The sequence below is a fragment of the Herpailurus yagouaroundi genome, unplaced genomic scaffold, assembly GCF_014898765.1.
Source record: "Herpailurus yagouaroundi ecotype Mexico unplaced genomic scaffold, PumYag 160, whole genome shotgun sequence".
NCBI lineage: Eukaryota > Metazoa > Chordata > Mammalia > Carnivora > Felidae > Herpailurus > Herpailurus yagouaroundi.
Genome location: NW_024412401.1, coordinates 38,219,435 through 38,236,856, shown reverse-complemented (window position 1 = coordinate 38,236,856; position 17,422 = coordinate 38,219,435). Strand labels below are relative to the sequence as shown.

Below are 17,422 nucleotides of genomic sequence, written 5' to 3'. Positions count from 1 at the left end.
AAGAAAGAAAGAAAGAAAGAAAGAAAGAAAGAAAGAAAGAAAGAAAGATCTGGTAGCAATGTTGAAAAAAGAATTTCCTAAAAGGGGGTCTTGCCACAGAAAGGCAAGTGAGAACTGGAAGCATTCAGAGACAAAGGAATTGGTGACTAAAGCAAGGTTTTATAATTCTGGACCATCAGAACTAGAAAGATCCTTGAAGATATCATCTAGCCTAACTTCCTGTTATTATTGATGGGGCTCCTGAAATGCAGAGACACACGTGGACTTAGCCACAGCCAGTGAGCAAGTTGGTGGCAGGACCGGGACCTAAACCTGCAAGACTGTGCTTCATTGCCATGTTCCCCTGGGACCTGGGCCAACTGGAGTATTTTGGAGCCAGTGAGCCACATAAAGGGAAGGGAAATGGAACGATCATTGACTGCACACTTATTGTGACTTTTCATATACTTAGTCCTTTACTTTTTCTGCAAGTAGGCACTGCACTCCCATTTTCTCCATGAAAAAATTGAGGTTCAAGAAAGTTAAGGAATCTACCCAAGAGAATGCACCCAGAACTGGGGTTGAACACGGATCAACCTAAAAACTGGATGCTCGTGTGCGTGAGACTGGATGTTACGGTAGGGGGACCCTATCTAGAGTGTGAGCACAGATAAAGGACTAGCATTTTTCAACCACAGTCTTATGTTTATTTAGGAAACAGCCCTGCCCAGGGAACTGGGTTCAAAGTCAAGGTTAGCTGACTCAACAAGGCGCCCCTACTGGCGAAGCTGGCAGAGTAAAGGCTTCAACTCTTCTCCATGGGTAAGGAAATTTTGCATAGAATGGGAAAAATAATTTTAAAAGAGGACTGCCTAGGCAGAAGGGCCTGGATCTGCTGGCCATGGGGAGCTCTGCCAGATTTGGGAGGGAGGAAGGCTATTATATCTTGGGAGAGGTTGACCCAGTAATGACCCCCATCACAGTGAATTTCCAGTGGGCATCTGGAGTTCAGATCCCAGAAACCATGGCCCCCATTCCTTCACCTCTTACAGCAGCCCACCAAAACTTGGCTTCGAAGATCTTATGTTTGTGCTGCAGAGACTGTGAGGACCCCCGGGCCATGGATGACCCCAAGGCCCCCAGTGAACCCCAAGATCAGCAGCCATCCACCTGCAGTAGGTACCAGACAAGGACACACCGTCCAGCCTCTCTAGACCTCAGTTTTTTTCATCCCCCTTCTGCTGTGATACCCTCAGGTTTCCTTCAGCCTTTGAGTGATAATTCCAACCTAAAATTAAGTGGGAACTGTGTGGTTTCCTAACGCAAACCAATAAACAATAGGCAGGGAGGCCCGGTCAGGTGTCTGTCACGGTCCCATCAGGAAATGGAGCAGTTTAACAGCATGAGAAAAATTCTCATGGCATATTCTTCCAGAAAATCCATGGTGAGGGTCTTTAAAATACTCCCCCAGGAGGGGCGCCTGGGTGGCGCAGTCGGTTAAGCGTCCGACTTCAGCCAGGTCACGATCTCGCGGTCCGGGAGTTCGAGCCCCGCGTCAGGCTCTGGGCTGATGGCTCAGAGCCTGGAGCCTGTTTCCGATTCTGTGTCTTCCTCTCTCTCTGCCCCTCCCCCGTTCATGCTCTGTCTCTCTCTGTCCCAAAAATAAATAAACGTTGAAAAAAAAAAAATTAAAAAAAAAATACTCCCCCAGGAAATAATTTCACAATAAAAACTGAGGACCTTAAAAATGTCAATCCATTTTTCCAAGATAATAATAATGGTGGGGCGCCTGGGTGGCTGAATCTGTTGGGCGTCCAGCTTCGGCTCAGGTCATGATCTTGTGGGTCGTGGGTTCGAGCCCTGTGTCAGGCACTGTGCTGACAGTTTGGAGCCTGAAGCCTGCTTCTGATTCTGTGTTTCCCTCTCTCTCTCTGCCCCTCCCCCATTCATTCTCCCTCTCTCTCTCTCTCAAAAATAAATAAATATTAAAAAAATTTTTTTAATAATAATAATGGTAATGACTGAGACCTTCTTACTTACAAAGCACTGTCTAGGCACTAGGGAGCCCACTGTGATCAGATAAGTCCCCTACTATATCAGAGCTGACACTGGAGAAAAGCGATATTATCTGATCCCTACCAGAACTCTAAGAAGGGGACATGATTATCCAAAATGGATGTGTCATTTTGTAGCTCTGAGAACAGAGGCATGGGAGGGGAGCAGTTTGCTGTACTTGTGCAGCTAGCAAAGGACAGAGGTATTTATTACAGAACACAGTTCAGTCTGTTGACAGACTCCTATGCTATACCTTTAAGAATTTAGAATTATGGGGTGCCTGGGTGGCTCAGTTGGTTAAGTGTCCAACTCGATTTTAGCTCAGGTCATGATCTCATGGTTCTTGAGATCGAAACCCATATGAGGCTCTGCGATGTGCATCAAGCCTGCTTGGGATTCTCTCTCTCCCTCTTTCTCTTGCTCCTCCCCCCACTCTCAAGCGTGTGCTCTCTCTCAAACATTAAAAAAAAGAATTTAGAATTATATAAAAACAAAGCCTTATATACAACAATGTTCACCATAATAGCATTTATAGTAGTGAAAAACAATTTAAACACCCAACAATAGAATATTGATTAAATAACTCTTGAATTATCTGCAAAATAGAATATTATACAACCATCATTTGTTAAAATTTAGTGGCCTGAGAAGAATGTTTATGACATAACGTGTATGAAAAAAGGAAAATGCATACATGACATGTAAGATATGATGGACTATGTAAAAGTATGTGTGAGAAAAGACTGGAACTGTGATTGCATCTGAGGGGCCAGGAGTTTGGGTCATTTCTATTTCTACTTCACATTCTTCAATCTTTCCTAGCTTTTCTATAATGGATATGCATTAGCATTTATAAACAGGGTGGGGGGAGGTAAACTTTGTGTTTTAAAAAGAATACATAGTTTGAACCCAGCATGTGCTTAGGGGGAGCACTCGGAAGACTGGAGGAGGGAGATCCAGGTGGTCCCCGCCCCCATGACAACCACCACTGGCTCTCGTGCACTGACTCAAGGTTGGCAACGTACCTTCACTTCCATCACCTCCCCTGAGCCTCCCCACCTGACTGTGTGGAATTATCACTGCCAGGTTTGCAGAAGGAGGGGCTGGACAGCAAGAATTCAAAGCATGCTAATGAAGCCTCCCACTCGCCTTTGGGACAACCTCTGATCCACCCAGAAAAGAGAGCCTCCACCACCAGCAACAATGAGTATGAAGGTGAGTTCCACATTGGGGTCCTAACACTGACCAGGAACCCCATTGTCCTGATGACCAAGCCCCATTGATCTTTGAGCTAAACTAAGTGTGGTGATAGGAGAGAGAGGACCACGCCCTCCAGGAAGCTTCGGTCATTCTAGAACACACTGGAGCAATTCCAGGAGTCTGCTAGGAATTACGTGAGGAGCAATAGGTCTGGGAGGAAAGAGCACACATCCACGCTTCTCTTCTAAGCCCTTGGGGTCTTATCTTACATGTCTATTTTGTGTGGCTGTTGCTTTTGTGTATGCTTTGGCCACTAGACTGTAAGTCCCAGGAGGACAGCTGTGTTCCCCCAAACCCCACAAGGTGCATGACAAGTAAACAAGGCCAGAAAATGCTTGTGGGCTGAGTATAGTTGGGGGTGAAACGCCTCAGGGTCATGGAAGAAGGATAGAAGTCCAGTCCAGGAAGAAGAGACGTCGCCACATTGCTGGGCACCCACACTGCCCGGGTGATGTCACTTAGCTCACAAGCACCCTCTGAGGCTGCTGCTAAGAGCTAAGGACCAGCCCAGCCCCCGCATTTCAGGATTCGCAAAAACAGCTACACGGTCCTTGCAAACAAAGTCTCACACAAAGCCCCATTGTTATAAAAGACAGAAGGGCTCCCGCTGCACTTGAATCGAGGGTCAGGCCCGGGAGCCCCACTAGCTCCACCACCCCGCTCCCTCTCACCTCCCAACCCCCACGGGGCTCCATGGAACACAGTTTAAAAACCCACCTCTCTTGGGGCACCTAGGTGGCCTAGTTGGTTGAGCATCTGACTTCGGCTCAGGTCATGATCTCACAGTTCATGAGTTCAAGCCCTGTGTCGGGCTCTGTGCTGACAGCTTGGAGTCTGCTTTGGATCCTCTGTCCCTCTCTCTCTGCCCCTCCCCTGCTCATGTGCTCACTTCCTCTCTCTCTCAAAAATAAACATTAAAAAAATTTTGAAAAAATAAGCCACCTCTCATTGTATAGAGAAAACTGAGGCTCACAGGGGAAAGGGACTTTCCCAAAGTCCACCCAGGAAGTAAGGTTAGTGTTAGAAGCAGATTGGGCCCGATCCTCTTACCTTCCAGGCCTCTGCTCTGTGCAAGGCCCCCGACCATCACTGAACACACCAATGAATTACAAACGCAGAACCTACTGGCATGGCCCTGCCACCAAGGACTTGCGAGTCCGGCCTGGGGGTCCACGTGGCTCACACGGTATTCCAGGACCCGACCATGATCAGGGATGGAGGTGACTGGGGCGGTGCATCCAAGCCCAGTGCGAAGGTTCCACCCGGCATCGTAACCGGTTCCTTTCTGCTTGCAGAACTGAATACACATGTCTCCCAAAGAGGTTTCTGCAAGAGAAACCTAAACCGCTACTCCCGGGACCGCTGGCCATTCCAGCCGTGTCACATCGGGAGGCCCTGAGCATTCTAGACCGCCGCTCCCACGCGGGCCTCCCAGGCTGCGGGCCGCTGGGGTGTCTCCGGAAGGAAGAGGCAGTGAGCCGGGGCCATGAAGACGGATTCAGAAACTCCCCCGGGAGGAGAAGACGTCTGAGCCACCCCTGTGCCACCAGCAGGAGTCACTCCAGCTCCTGAAAAAGCCACTGTGGAGGGAGCTGTTTCCAATTAAAGCCCTTGGTGATATCGCAGGACTGTATCTCTCCTCTTTTCCGCTCCTCCTTACGGGGAGCATCTTCCAAATGCCTCACTGGTTTCATATGTATTATCCTGTCTCCCTAACCTAAAACAAAAAACTTAAACCTTATGGGTAGCTTTTTTTTTTTTTTCATTTTGAAACCATCTTGAACTTACTGAAAGTTGCAGAACAAAGAACTCCTAGTTACCTTTTACCCAGACTCAACAATTGTGTACACCTCCACCATTTTCTCTGTCATTTCTTTTCTCTCTCTCTCCCTGTGTTTTCTGAGCCCTCTGACAGAAATCCCGTTATTCCTGAACACCTCCCTGTTGTGTTTCCTAAGAACAAGGATGTTCTCTTAGGTAACGTCAGGACAGTTACTAGAAACAAGAAACTCAATATTGATACACTAGGATCATCAATTGTCCCGAAAACGTCTTCCAGCTGCTTTCTTGCCAAGTGCAGGATCGAATCCGACATCGCGAGTCACACGTCATTGTCACGTCCCTTGAGCGTATTTTTAATCTGGGACGGTTCTGTCTTTATCTTCATGAGCTTCCCGTTTCTGAAGCATACAGGCACAACTGTCTTATAAGGTGTCGCTCAATTTGTGTTTATAATTCCAATTTTGCTTTTTTTTTTTTTTTTTTTTTTTTTTGGCAGGAAGACCAGAGAAGCAACACTGTATCCTCCCCAGTGCATCATATGAGGGGACACGTGATGTAGGTAGGTCCTGCCATTGGTGACAGTAATCAGATCACTTGGTTAAGCTGGTATTTGCTGCCAGGCTTCTCCACTGCAAATTACTATTTTCCCCTTTGGAATGAGTAAGTCATTTGGGGAGAGACTCTGAACAGCCCATTGCTCATCCAATTTCACTCACTAGTTTAAGTGTCTACGAAACCCCCCCCTCCAACCCCGAGAAGAACATGCCCAGCTAACATACTATTCCAAGAAGGATAAGAGACACATGAGGCAGAACCACCCCAGCCGATCTGATGGGCGTGGTGGAGAGTATGGAATCATCACAGAGGGAAGGACAGACCACTGGAGAAAGGGTCAGCAGACCTCCCCCCTCCTCCCTGACATCGTGGTCCAGGCAAACCCCCAACATTCTCTGCTTCCCTGGTTCTGTGACATCACAGCCTCCTCTCTTCTCTGCCAGTTACAGGTGAGTGAGCCTCAAAGGTCAGACCTCAGAGCAGGACGGAGTATTTTTTCTGTACTTAAAGGGACAATGTCGCCATCACTCCTGGACACCTTTGCTATAAGAAGCAGACATTACCCCTAATTTGCCTCGACTCCACTGTTTCTGTCTCTGGGCCCCAGTCTCCCCACCTGTGCCGACTGACCTCTAAGGGCTCCTCCAGCTCCAGAAGCTTTCCTGTTTGACCTCGCTGGGTCTTTCTTGTTCTGGTCCAAGTGCTGTGGGTCACTGGAGACCTGAGGCTCACAGCCCACTGGGCATAACCCAAGAGGCTTTTTCTTTGGCTCCTGCCTCCATCTAGAGGTGAGTACTGGTAGTGCAAGAAACACCACATCCACCTCGCCCCAGCCAGCGTCTCTCCTACATCACCCTTAATCACGTTTTTAGGCACTTACCATGTGCCAGACACCGCGATAAGCACCTCACATCTTTATGCCACCCAACCCTCACACAACATTCTGGGGTAGGTTTTGCCATCCCCATTTTACAGACAGAAAAACTGAGGTTCACAGACTTTACGTTGCTCTAAATAACCCATCATGGTGCAACAAGAATTACATCCCAAGTTGTCTAAGTACTAACAATGTATGCTCTTAATTTCTGCGCTGCTCTGCCAAGCTTCATGGGGGTCGTTCCATTTCAAAACCACCTGCCATCAACTCTCTGAGGAGCAGAAGGTGTTTCTGAACATCTCTCTGCCCCTGGAAGTGCCTGTAGGGTGAGGCCCTGGACAGCAGAGGCTCAGGTACCAGACAAAACTGCGTTACAATCCCGGCTGCTCCTCTTGGCCATAAGACCTGGGAGTCACCTTTCTGGGGCTCAGCTCCACCATCTGAAAAGCTAAATGAGCTCAGAGATGTCCAGGGACCTGCCCAAGAAGCTCGATGAAGGTCAGTGTGCCCTTGACACCGTGGCTGTCTCTCTTACCCTGTTAATTTCCAAGATTGAAGTCACCGGGGAGAAGGAGGGAAGTATAGAATCAGGATGTTTCTATCCATTTCTATGAGCAGGGAGTAAAACACCTGTTAGTGGAAGGGAGCATAGGGATGATATTGTGTCCATTGTTGCCCAACAGTCAGAGAGAGGGCTTGTGTATTTACTCAGGTGACATTGAGAGAGAACCTACTCTGTGCAAATCCCTGTGCCCACTGCTGGGGTCCGAAGGTGAATTGGACCCATCCCTGTCTCCTTGAGACCAGGAATCTCTCATTCATGTTCACTGCCAGATCCCTCACTTAGTGCCTGGCACCAGTGGTCCTCAATAAAAACATGCTGAACAAATTTTTTAAATCACAGATTGGAATGACCCAGACTATGGAGTGGACTCTCATAGGCAAATCATAGGCAGGCTGTGAAATATTGCTCAACAAATATTTATCAAGCACCTGTGAGAGGGTTAGGCAGATGCTGTGCAATGCCAGGCACTGGCCATGACCCAGTGTGGGACCACTAGAGAGGCCCCTAATTCCTCCCAGGTGTAAGGGATGGCCTCCCGGAAGGAGCAGTCCCTGAGCTGAGTCTCCAGTGTGAAGGGTGAGGGAGTGAGAACATGGGGGTGGGGGAGACGGTTGGCACAAACGCATGGTGGTAACGCAATGAGAGCAAGTTTGGGGCGCCGCTGGCAGCTCCTACGGCCAGAGGGCAACAGGCGAGGCTGGGAGGGAATGAGGCTGGCAAAGCTGGCAGGGCCAGACTACCAAGCAGTTTTCAGCAGTACAACAGGGAGCCGCTGAGGGTTTGAGGCACAGCATGGTGGTGGGATTGCAGGCAGATGGGCCTGCAAGTGAGCCAGGGGCCAGCAGGGAAGTTGTGGCCAGGGGGGTGGCCGAGGGCAGGGGCTGGAGGGTGGAGGGTGGCAGGTGGAGGAGATGTTTACAAGGTAGAATCACAATGCCTTGACGAATGGCTGAATGGGTAGAGAAAGGGAGGCAGGGGCCAGGAGGAGAAGCGGTTCGCCAACTCTGACTCCAGACCCAAAGTGAATATAGGACACGAAAGGAAAGGAAATAGGTTTGGGTTGAAAAGGGTGGGGAAGGGAGATGGCCCCATCAGCAGTCAAAAGCAAACCTATCCATTGTTCTTAAAGCCATCAGTCAGCTCGACGGTGTCTCATCAGCAGTGAGACACCAACAGTGTCTCACCAGCCTTCATGTCCCCGGAATAGTGGCTCATCTCACCCCTGGGGCGGTGACAGCATCTGCTCATACGCAGGACCAAAGTTCAACCAAACTACAGGTTCGTCCAGCCATCCCACAACTGTTTATTAACTGCACGCTTGGCATCCGGCACTGGGGACCCAGCAGTGACCCCAAGAGGCTGACCCCCTGCCTCTGTGTGTTCCACAGCAGGAAAATTGCAAATAAACTCCGGGGTGTGCTCTGAGACAAGGGCTATGGAGAAGAAGGAGGTGGGATGGGGAAGAGGGAGGACTGGGGGAGGGACAGTCCTGTAAACTGGGAATTGAGTGGTAGAGGGAATAAATTGGGAGAATTAAATAGAGGGAGAGGCCTAAGTGGGGGGGGGGGGGGGGATGCCTCACAAGAAAAGCTGACCTTCACACAAAGCCTTAAAGGAGGGGAGGGAGGAGTTCCCTGAATCTCCAGGGAAGAGCATCCCAGGCAGAAAGCGCAGGCAAGGGCAGCCATGTTCTGTCCGCTTGGAACAGAGTGAAGGGGAGGGCGGGAGGAGACAGCAGGGGAGGGATGGGCAAAGGTAGTGCTGAGATTACAGATTTTTTTCAGGGGATGCCCAGAGAAAGACTTTGGCTTCTCTTCTGCGTGATAGGGCACCAGGACTCCAAGCAGAGGTGTGACGTGATGTGACTTACATCATAAGAGGATTCTGCTGTGCTGACACCAATGAAGACGAGGGTGGAAGAAGCAGGGAGACCAGTTAGGAGGCCATCGCAGTGATCCAGGTGAGACACGGTGGTGGCCGGGAGAGGGGGAAGCCAGTGCCCAAGGACGATGCCCTGGAGTGAACCCAGTGTGCACTGAGGGAATACTGCCGCCATGATGGAAATTCCCAGAGTAGGGCTTTGGCCACAGGGAAAGGGAAATGAGAACACGAGCTGGGAAGAGGCCTGGAAAAGACAAAGAAGTTTGGGAATAAGAAAGATAAGGATGCACAACCTTGAGTCATCAGACCTGGAAGTCTGATCCTTGGAGACACGGTACAGCCCAACCGCTACCTGTCAGATGGGAGCCTAGGTCCGGAACAGATGAGCCCAAAGCCACACAGAAAGGTGGAGCTGTGTTATCAGATGATCTGCTGATTCAACGAGGTACCCCTGCAGGTAAAGACTGGCAGAGTAGAGGCTCCAACGTCTTTCCATGGGTGAGAGAACTTTGAATGGAAGAAGACCTAGTCAGAGGTAGGCCCACATAGGTGGGCCTGGACGTGCCAGCCACAGGGAGCTACGAGAGGTTTGGGAGGGGAAGGGGTGTGATACGTTGGGAGAGGCTGGCCCAGTATGACCCACCGCTGAAATAACAATGGGCTTCTGGGATTGAGGCTACAGGGCCAGATGCCCCAATGCCCTTTCCTCTTCCCATGACCCACCAAAACATGGCGTCAAAGATCTTCTGTTGCTGCTGCCAGGCCAATGAGGGGCCTTCTTCCACTGTTGACTCACCTAATCGTCCAAGAATATCCCAGAAGCACCAGCCACAGCTCTTCAGTAGGTCCAGGCATGGGTGTGTGTAGTTGGCAAGAATATTGGAGTCACCTCTCTGGATTTCAGTCTCCCCAGCCACCCTCTGCTGGCACACCTCAGATTTCTTTCAAGCCTTTCGGGGGTGTGGGACTAGTTACCCAAGCCTGTAACAATTTAGCCTAATGACTATATTATTTATTAGATACCAGATAGTAGTTAAGATCCCTGGCTTGTGTCCTACATACCCGTTAAATTCTGCCTCAACCACTTACTAAGCTTGAGCATGTCGTCGAACCTCTCTCTGTTTCTTTATAAAACAGGGATAATGTTGGTACATTACCTACTTCTCAGGTTATTGGGGAGGCACACGTAAGTGCCTAGAACATGGCCCCACGCGGAGAAGGCTCTCCAGAGGCGGTAACTGTGTATGTGTTCTGGTCAGGACCAGCAAGGCTTTGCTGATGTAACAAGTAAACTAGAAAATCTCGATCGCTTGACCCAGTGTGGGGTTATTTTTAGCTCAAGCCAGAATTGTTTTCAAGCCATTTAATAACACGAGCAGTCCCCACGTGGGATGTGACCAAGACTGTTTATTCATGTGTAATTCAAACCCTTTACCAAGGACAAACATTTTCCTTCACTCTTTCAGATCTGAACACGGATCCTCGCACAAATGGTTTGAAAAAGAGACACCCACACCACTTCTCCAACATTTGGGCGCTAAAAACTTGCACTATTGGGAGACCCTGAGCATTCTAGTCAGCAGCCCCCATGCTGTGCGGCTGCCCGAGCGTCTCCCGAATAGGGTGGTGAGCAGGAGCTATGAAGATGGGTTCAGAAACTCCCCTGGAGAAGAAACCATCTGAGCCACCCCTGTGCCACCAGCAAGAGGTGCTCTGGCCACGGCGGGAGGAGCTGCCTCCAATTAAAAGTCCTTGGTTGCATCACAGGACTGGGTCCCTCTTCTTGTCCCTTCCCCCAGCCCTGCTTCTGAGATTCCCTTGCATGTGGAGCAATTAGAACCCCGCATCGCTTATAGAGAAATGTGGTTTGATCCTTCTAAAGCCTTCCCGGTCACTCCTAACCAACCTAATGAGGAAGTGCTTCGGAGAGGCTGGTGAGTGTAACAGGTGGCTATAAATGGATGCTGTAATAAATGCCTAGAGCTTGAGGGCACAATTCTGCTCATCTGTTGGGTGCCTCCATTTGGTGCTCAGGGCCACAGTGACCAGTGGGGCAGGTTGTGCAAAACTCTGCGAACAGCAGCCCTAGGGGGATGGAATGTGCAGCCGGCGCAGGTATACAGAGCTGTTTGCTAAAAAGAAGAGCATGTAGGGGGGGACCTGGGTGGCTCAGTCGGTTAAGTGTCCGGCTCTTGATTTCAGCTCAGGTCATGATCTCACAATTCACAGGTTCGAGCCTTACATCAGGCTCTGTGCTGACAGCGTGGAGCCTGCTTGGGATTCTCTTTCTCTCCCTCTCTCTGCCCCTCTCCAACTCTCTTGAAATAAACTTAAAAAAAAAAGTTTAATAAAATAAAATGCAGAGCATGCAAACATGATAATATGCAGGAGATCCCAGGTGGCTTCAACTTTAGCCAGGGAACCAGGCACAGAAGCGTGTCACTCCAACATAATAGGACAACTTGGGGGAGCAAGGGAATGGGAAGCATTTTGCACCCAACTTGGGGCTTTGGGGAAGGCTTCCTGGAAGAGATGTTTGCTGGAGTTTTCTGAGTGTTGAAAGGGAACTGGCTGAGGAAACAGGAGGGGAAATGGTATTCCAGAAGGGGGAACAAAATAAGTAAAGTTGGAAAACAGAGGCACAACGTGGGAGGGGTGTGAGGATGGCAAATGCCAATGTTTGGAATGACTAACATAAAAAACCTGACTCAGAGTGTGATGGGAGGTGAGGGGTGCAGAGGGTCGTCAAAAGTGTTATATTCTAGGACAGTAGGTTGGACCCTATCCTGAAGGTGATGGGGAGGGCCCAGGTGAGTTTCAGGCAACCAAAACAACATAGCCCGATTTCCAGTGTTTGCAAAGTGAACATGGTGAGTTGTTAAGAAGACAACTTCTCCTCCTAGCACTCCCTGTGTCATCCCTGACCTCAGAAAGGAGAGGAAGAAAGAAAAATGATGTCTTATGCCATAGTACTGTCGACTAACACTCATGCCTATGATGAGAAGCCCATTCTGGCTACAATTGAGAGGATGTGCAGTTTGAAGGAGTGTGTAAATTCCGGTATATCGCTTACTCTTCTAAGTGCTTTATAAATATCAACTCACTTAGCATAATAACCCAACAAGGTTAGTACAGTTACTACCCTGGTTCTACAAAGTAGGAAACTGAGACACGGAGAGCTTATACGTCTCCGAAGGTTACACTAATACCAGTGGCAGAGCTGGGACTTGAACCCAGGAAGCCTGATTCCAGGGGTGACACTCTTAACCAACCAGTTATGCTGCCCTTCACAACGATAGGAGAGTGACACTCATTTATTGCTCCAAATTGACTATTCATTGACTACTCTTCAAAAATGGACCCTTTAAATCTTTTCCTCTTGGCAGCTGGTATAATGTTACATTTTGTCAGTAGGGGGTGCTGGAGACATTGGAGGAAGAAGGGCTTTCCTTCCTGGTTCTGGTGAGCTCTTGGTAGCAGGATCCCACAGCCCAAGAAGTTCCTCTAATTATCTGGCTCTGGCAGTGCACACGGCTTCTCAAGCACCAGTTCCTGCCACGCAGAAACTTCTCCAAATCAGGTTCCTGCAGTGTAGACAACTTTCCAGCACCTGGATCCTGCATGGTAGTAAGCAGTACTTAGCAGCCAACAGCTTCTCCCAGTACCCACCATCAAACTGGGAAGTGCCTCCATCTCTGAGATAGCTTTCCCTGGCACCTTAAAGTGCAGATTTCTAGAACATCCCATCAACACGGCATCTCAAGAGATTTCTCTGCATCCGGTGAGCCATGGCCATGTCCTTCCCTACAAAATCCAGATTTCAGCTGGGGATGGGGCATAGAGAGATCTTCCTTGAGGGGCTCTATCTCAGCCCTAGGGGTAATGACTGCTCCTTACATGTGGTGCTCTTCCTGTATTTTTTTTTTTTTATTCTTTTTAGACTTTATTTTTGATAGAGACAGAGCGCAAGTAGGGGAGGGGCAGAGAGCGAAGGAGACACAGAATCCAAATCAGGTTCCAGGCTCTGAGCTCCGAGCTGTCAGCACAGAGCCCGACACGGGGCTCAAACTCACAAATTGCAAGATCATGACCTGAGCCGAAGTCGGACGCTCAACCAACTGAGCCACCCAGGCGCCCCATGCTCTTTCTGTATTCTTTACAGTCTCTTTACGTCTTACTTCCAATCCATGATTCAAATTCCTTGTTATACTTAATAATTCTTTATGTTAAACTTCCCATAGTCAAATTACCATGTGGCTTTTGCCTTCTGATTGGATCCTGAGTGACACAAACATGTAAGAAGAGGCCGCCGAGGAGGTTAGGACAGCCAGTAATACAGGCATGAACTAGGATGGCAACACTGGGATAGAGACCAGAGCCCCGACTTATAGATTTCTCAGGCAAAGCTGGCTGGTTCCTAACTCACAACCATACAGAGAAGATTCTGGGAAAGGAGGTTCTTGATTTCTTCTGCCACACCCAGAGCGGAGAAGGCAGGTGGTCCTGAGGCCAAGCTGACAACACACAGATCATTTCCTCTTGGGCTGTGCCAAGTTGGAGGAGCCCATGGGATGTTTGGGTGGCCATATCCAGAAGGAGGTTGGAAATATGTAGCAGAAAAGGGTAAAGGAACAACGGCTGGAAGGAAGCAAGAGGGCTTGCTAATCGTGTGTGCATGGTCAGTTCACTAGGCTGTAACGCCTCTTTGACTCAGGGGGACCCCCCCCACCAGGAGCATCAGTCAGGTGAATGGAAAGGACACTTCCCTGTGGCTTCTTTATCCTTGGTCCTCTTCTGCTGCCGGTTGTCACGCTGCTCCATGCCCTGGACCCATCCTCTGACCCAGATCCTTCTTACCCTATGCATTCCTCACTACCTCCCATGCCATGGTCCCACTCTCCTTCCCCAGAGAACCCCACATTCCTAATGTGCTGGAACCATTTCCCGCAGCAGATATAACAGGTGCTTTGCACGTAAAAGATGCTCCTTAAATGTCACTTCCTGCTTCAGTTCAGTTAGAAGCCACTTCACAGAGGGATGGGAAGAGGCTTACATCTTATGAGTTTGCCAAAGGGTTTTTGGCCTCAGGGTAGGATCTTTCTTTGAAGGATTCTCGAACAATAACAATAAGAATAATAACGGAGGCCACAGCTGGAATTTCCCTCTAACTATGGCAGACTAGATTGTATCAGAATGATCCTCCTGCTGAGAGCAGTTTAAAAAGCTGTAGTTTGTTGGGGTTTTTTGTTTTTTTTTTCTTAAATCTGTTTGAATGCATCAGAGAGTGCAGAGAGTTGAAAGGGACATTGAGGTCTTCTGACCTTCTCAAGGCACCTGCCAATTCCTAAGCAGGGTCGAAGAGGCTGAAAAACTGAGGGGGCGGGAGGGGGGGCTTTTAGCAGACTCACAGCTTGGGGCAACAAAAATCAGAAGTTGAGGGCTCACCCTGAAGGAGGGATTCACCCCACAGGAGGAGTCCTGGTTTCAAAAAGTTTGTTTTTTGTTTTTTGAACAGGTTTTCAGTTAAAATCCCTGAAGAGGAAGTCAGGGCTAACCAGAAATGGACCAGGCCTCACTAGGACTGAAACCCAAAGTCAAATCTATCCCACCCCTACTTTTCTCAGAAGCAAAAGTAAATCCTGTCTAAAGTAATATCCAGAGTGGGGGCACTTGGGTGGCTCAGTCGGTTAAGCATCCGACTCCAGCTCAAGTCATGATCTCACGGTTCCTGAGTTCAAGCCCCGCGTCGGGCTCTGTGTTGACACCTCGGAGCCTGGAGCCTGCTTTGGATTCTGTGTCTCCCTCTCTCTCTGCCCCTCCCCTGCTCATGCTCTGTCTCTCTCTCTCTCTCTCTCTCTGTCTCTCAAAAATAAACATTAAAAAATTTCATTAAAATACAGGAATATCCAGAGTCTTGTACATCTCTTCAGCTGTTCATTTGTCAAAAAAAGTCTAATATTCAATCCAAAAATACCAAGAATACCAGAAGACCAACTGACCGAAAAGCAAAGGAAAACCAATCTAACAGAAGAACCAGAAACTGGAGTCAGCAAACATCCACTTCAGAACACCGAAGAAAAGGGATGACAGGAAAATGGATCGTTTCAGCTGAAAACTGTAACCTGTATTTTAAAAAGTCAATTAAAAATTTTTAGGACTGGGGCTGAAATTAAGAACTCTGTGGAGAGGATTAACAATCAACGAGACACAAATAAGGGCAAGAGTCATGAAGCAGAATGTGTAGGGAACCTTCAGACTGAATCCGGAAGAGCCGGAAGGACACGAAACACAGAGAGCCACAAAAATGCAGCGAAAAGGTGTTTGCAAGCCTGTCGTTAGAGCCTCAGAAGGAGAGGGGAGAGGGGAGGCCGGAGGCTACATTGAAGGAAGCCGTGTCACAGATTCAAGAGGCACTGGGAGCCCCCCAGCAGGAGAAGCATAAAGGAAGCGACACCAGGAGGCATCAACACGCACACCGCAAGCCCACAGCAGAGACATAGCCATCAGAGCCAAGGGACTGAGAGCTGACTCTGCAAACAGAAAACAATGAAAGCCAAGGATGTCTTCCAAAGTTTTAAAGAAAATTAACTGTAGTGCCCTAGGATTCTTGACAGACCAAAAATACCTTTCAGAATTCAAAACAACAGAGGCTTTCCGGCCAACAAAAGCTCCATCTGTCACCAGAGGATTGGTCTTGGAAGGAAAATGCTAACGAACGGTACTTCCAAATGCGCTCGGTACTATGCTATACTAAAGGAAATGCCAAAGGTTAGTTCCAGGAAAAGGGGAATATTCACAGGTAAATGTGCAGAGATGCAGGCAGACACAAAAAGTAATAAAGAGGTAACAAATAAAGAATAATAGAAAGTATACGTGTAGATAGATCGAAGTGTAGATAGATCTAAATGAATACTGGCTGCATAAAGCACTGATAATAATGCCTGTTGTGGGGGTGCCTGGGTGGCTCAGTTGGTTACGCATCCAACTTTGGCTCAGGTCATGATCTCATGCTTTGTGCATTCGAGCCCTGCAATAGGCTCTGTGTTCACAGCTCAGCGCCTGGAGCCTGCTTCAGATTCTGTGTCTCCCTCTCTCTCTGCCCCTCCCCTGCTCATACTCTGTCTCTCTCAAAAAAAAAAAAAAATTAATAAATAAGCATTAAAACAAATTTAAAAAATAATGCCTGTTGTGGTTTAAAATAGAGAGAAGGGCCGGTTCAGTCGGAGGAGTGTGTTGTGTGACTCTTGGTCTCGGGGTCATGGGTTCGAGCCCCACATGGGGTGTAGAGATTACTTAAATAAAACTTTAAAATAAAATAAAATACAGAGAGAATTGAAACCCATGATAACAATGCACAAGAGGCAGAACGGCGAAAGGGTTCTAAGGTCTTTGGATTGTCCAGAAAGTGGCAAAAGTACTCTCTTGGACTCGAATAAGTCAAGGACACATGCCTAACTGCAGTGACCACTCAAAGCACAGAATACCTCCGTCCTAGGCTACTAGAGGAGAGATTATGAAAGAAAAAAAATCTCAATGCAAAAGGAGACCAAAAAAAAGAGAAAAAAAACAGAAAAAAAAGAACCAATGAAAAATAAACCATACGATGGTACCAGTAAGCCCAGACCTATCTAACACATCAGCAAATGCATTAGACATAGCATAGGAAATGCTCCAGTTAAAAAGCAGAGAACAGATTTTTTTTTTAATTTTTTAATGTTTATTTAGTTTTGAGAGAGAGAGAGAGCGTGCATGCAAGCAGGGGAGGGGCAGAGAGAGGGAGACACAGAATCTGAAGCAGGTTCCAGGCTCTGACCTAAGCTGAAGTCGGATGCCAAACCAACTGAGCCACCCAGCAGCCCCCAGATTTTTTTTTAATCACACATGCCCATAAGAGGGGCACCTTCAATACAGAGATGCAGATAAGTTGAAAGTAAAAATCTGAACAAAGATATACTGGGTAATCACTAATCCAAAGAAAGCTAATGTATCAAAGTAGATTTTAAGGCAATAGTCTAATAGAGATAAGAAGAGACATCCCATAAAGATGAAAGGGTTTCAACCCATCTGGAAGTTTTAACAATTCTGTATTCGTGTGCATGTCATAATAGAGCAAAACTTGTCGGAAGTGAACTAAGAGATACGCTCACACAAAGACGTGTATGTAATTGTTCACAGCAGCATCATTCACAAAACCAAAAAGTAGAAACAACCCAGCTGAAGAAATATAAACAGAACGGGATACATCCATGTCATGGAATATTATTCCGGAATAATAAGGAATTGATCATTAATACTAAAAAATAAAATCATGATATGTGCTCCAACATGGATGAATCTTGAAAATATTGTGCTAATGTTAGAAAAGCCAGACACAAAAGGCCACATACTGTAGGATTCCGTTTACATAAAATGTCCAGAAGGGGAAAATCCAGAGATAGAAAGCAGGTCAGTGGTTGTCAGGGCTGAGG

At 48.0% G+C, this 17,422-nt stretch overlaps 2 protein-coding genes and 1 long non-coding RNA gene across 5 annotated transcripts in view; 2 read left to right on the top strand and 1 right to left on the bottom strand.

The window, feature by feature from the left end:
* The window catches only part of TEX48 (testis expressed 48), a 10,925-nt gene extending 6,189 nt beyond the window's left edge, over positions 1–4,736 (top strand). The window contains exons 2-5 of one of the 2 annotated variants that reach the window (XM_040482099.1): positions 694–801; positions 1,032–1,158; positions 3,121–3,249; positions 4,590–4,736. In XM_040482099.1, the coding sequence (XP_040338033.1) occupies positions 694–801; positions 1,032–1,158; positions 3,121–3,249; positions 4,590–4,693 (468 nt within the window). In that variant the 3' untranslated portion in view covers positions 4,694–4,736. Of the gene's footprint in view, positions 1–691; positions 802–1,031; positions 1,159–3,120; positions 3,250–4,589 lie in introns of those variants that run through there. The other variant, XM_040482100.1, reaches the window with a different exon arrangement.
* A 2,169-nt stretch (positions 4,737–6,905) lies between these two features.
* Positions 6,906–10,522, top strand: LOC121034884 (uncharacterized). Its single transcript, XR_005792654.1, has 4 exons — positions 6,906–7,006; positions 8,203–8,351; positions 8,901–9,033; positions 10,421–10,522. It is a non-coding gene; the product is annotated as an uncharacterized LOC121034884 (long non-coding RNA).
* TMEM268 (transmembrane protein 268) overlaps positions 8,347–17,422 on the bottom strand; it is a 48,373-nt gene continuing 39,297 nt past the window's right edge. Inside the window, exons 11-13 of one of the 2 annotated variants that reach the window (XR_005792652.1) lie at positions 9,751–9,935; positions 9,307–9,461; positions 8,347–9,198 (exon numbers count right to left, since the gene is read on the bottom strand). The gene's annotated coding sequence lies outside the window, so the exon portion shown is untranslated. The remainder of the gene's footprint in view (positions 9,199–9,306; positions 9,462–9,750; positions 9,936–17,422) is intronic. The other variant, XR_005792653.1, reaches the window with a different exon arrangement.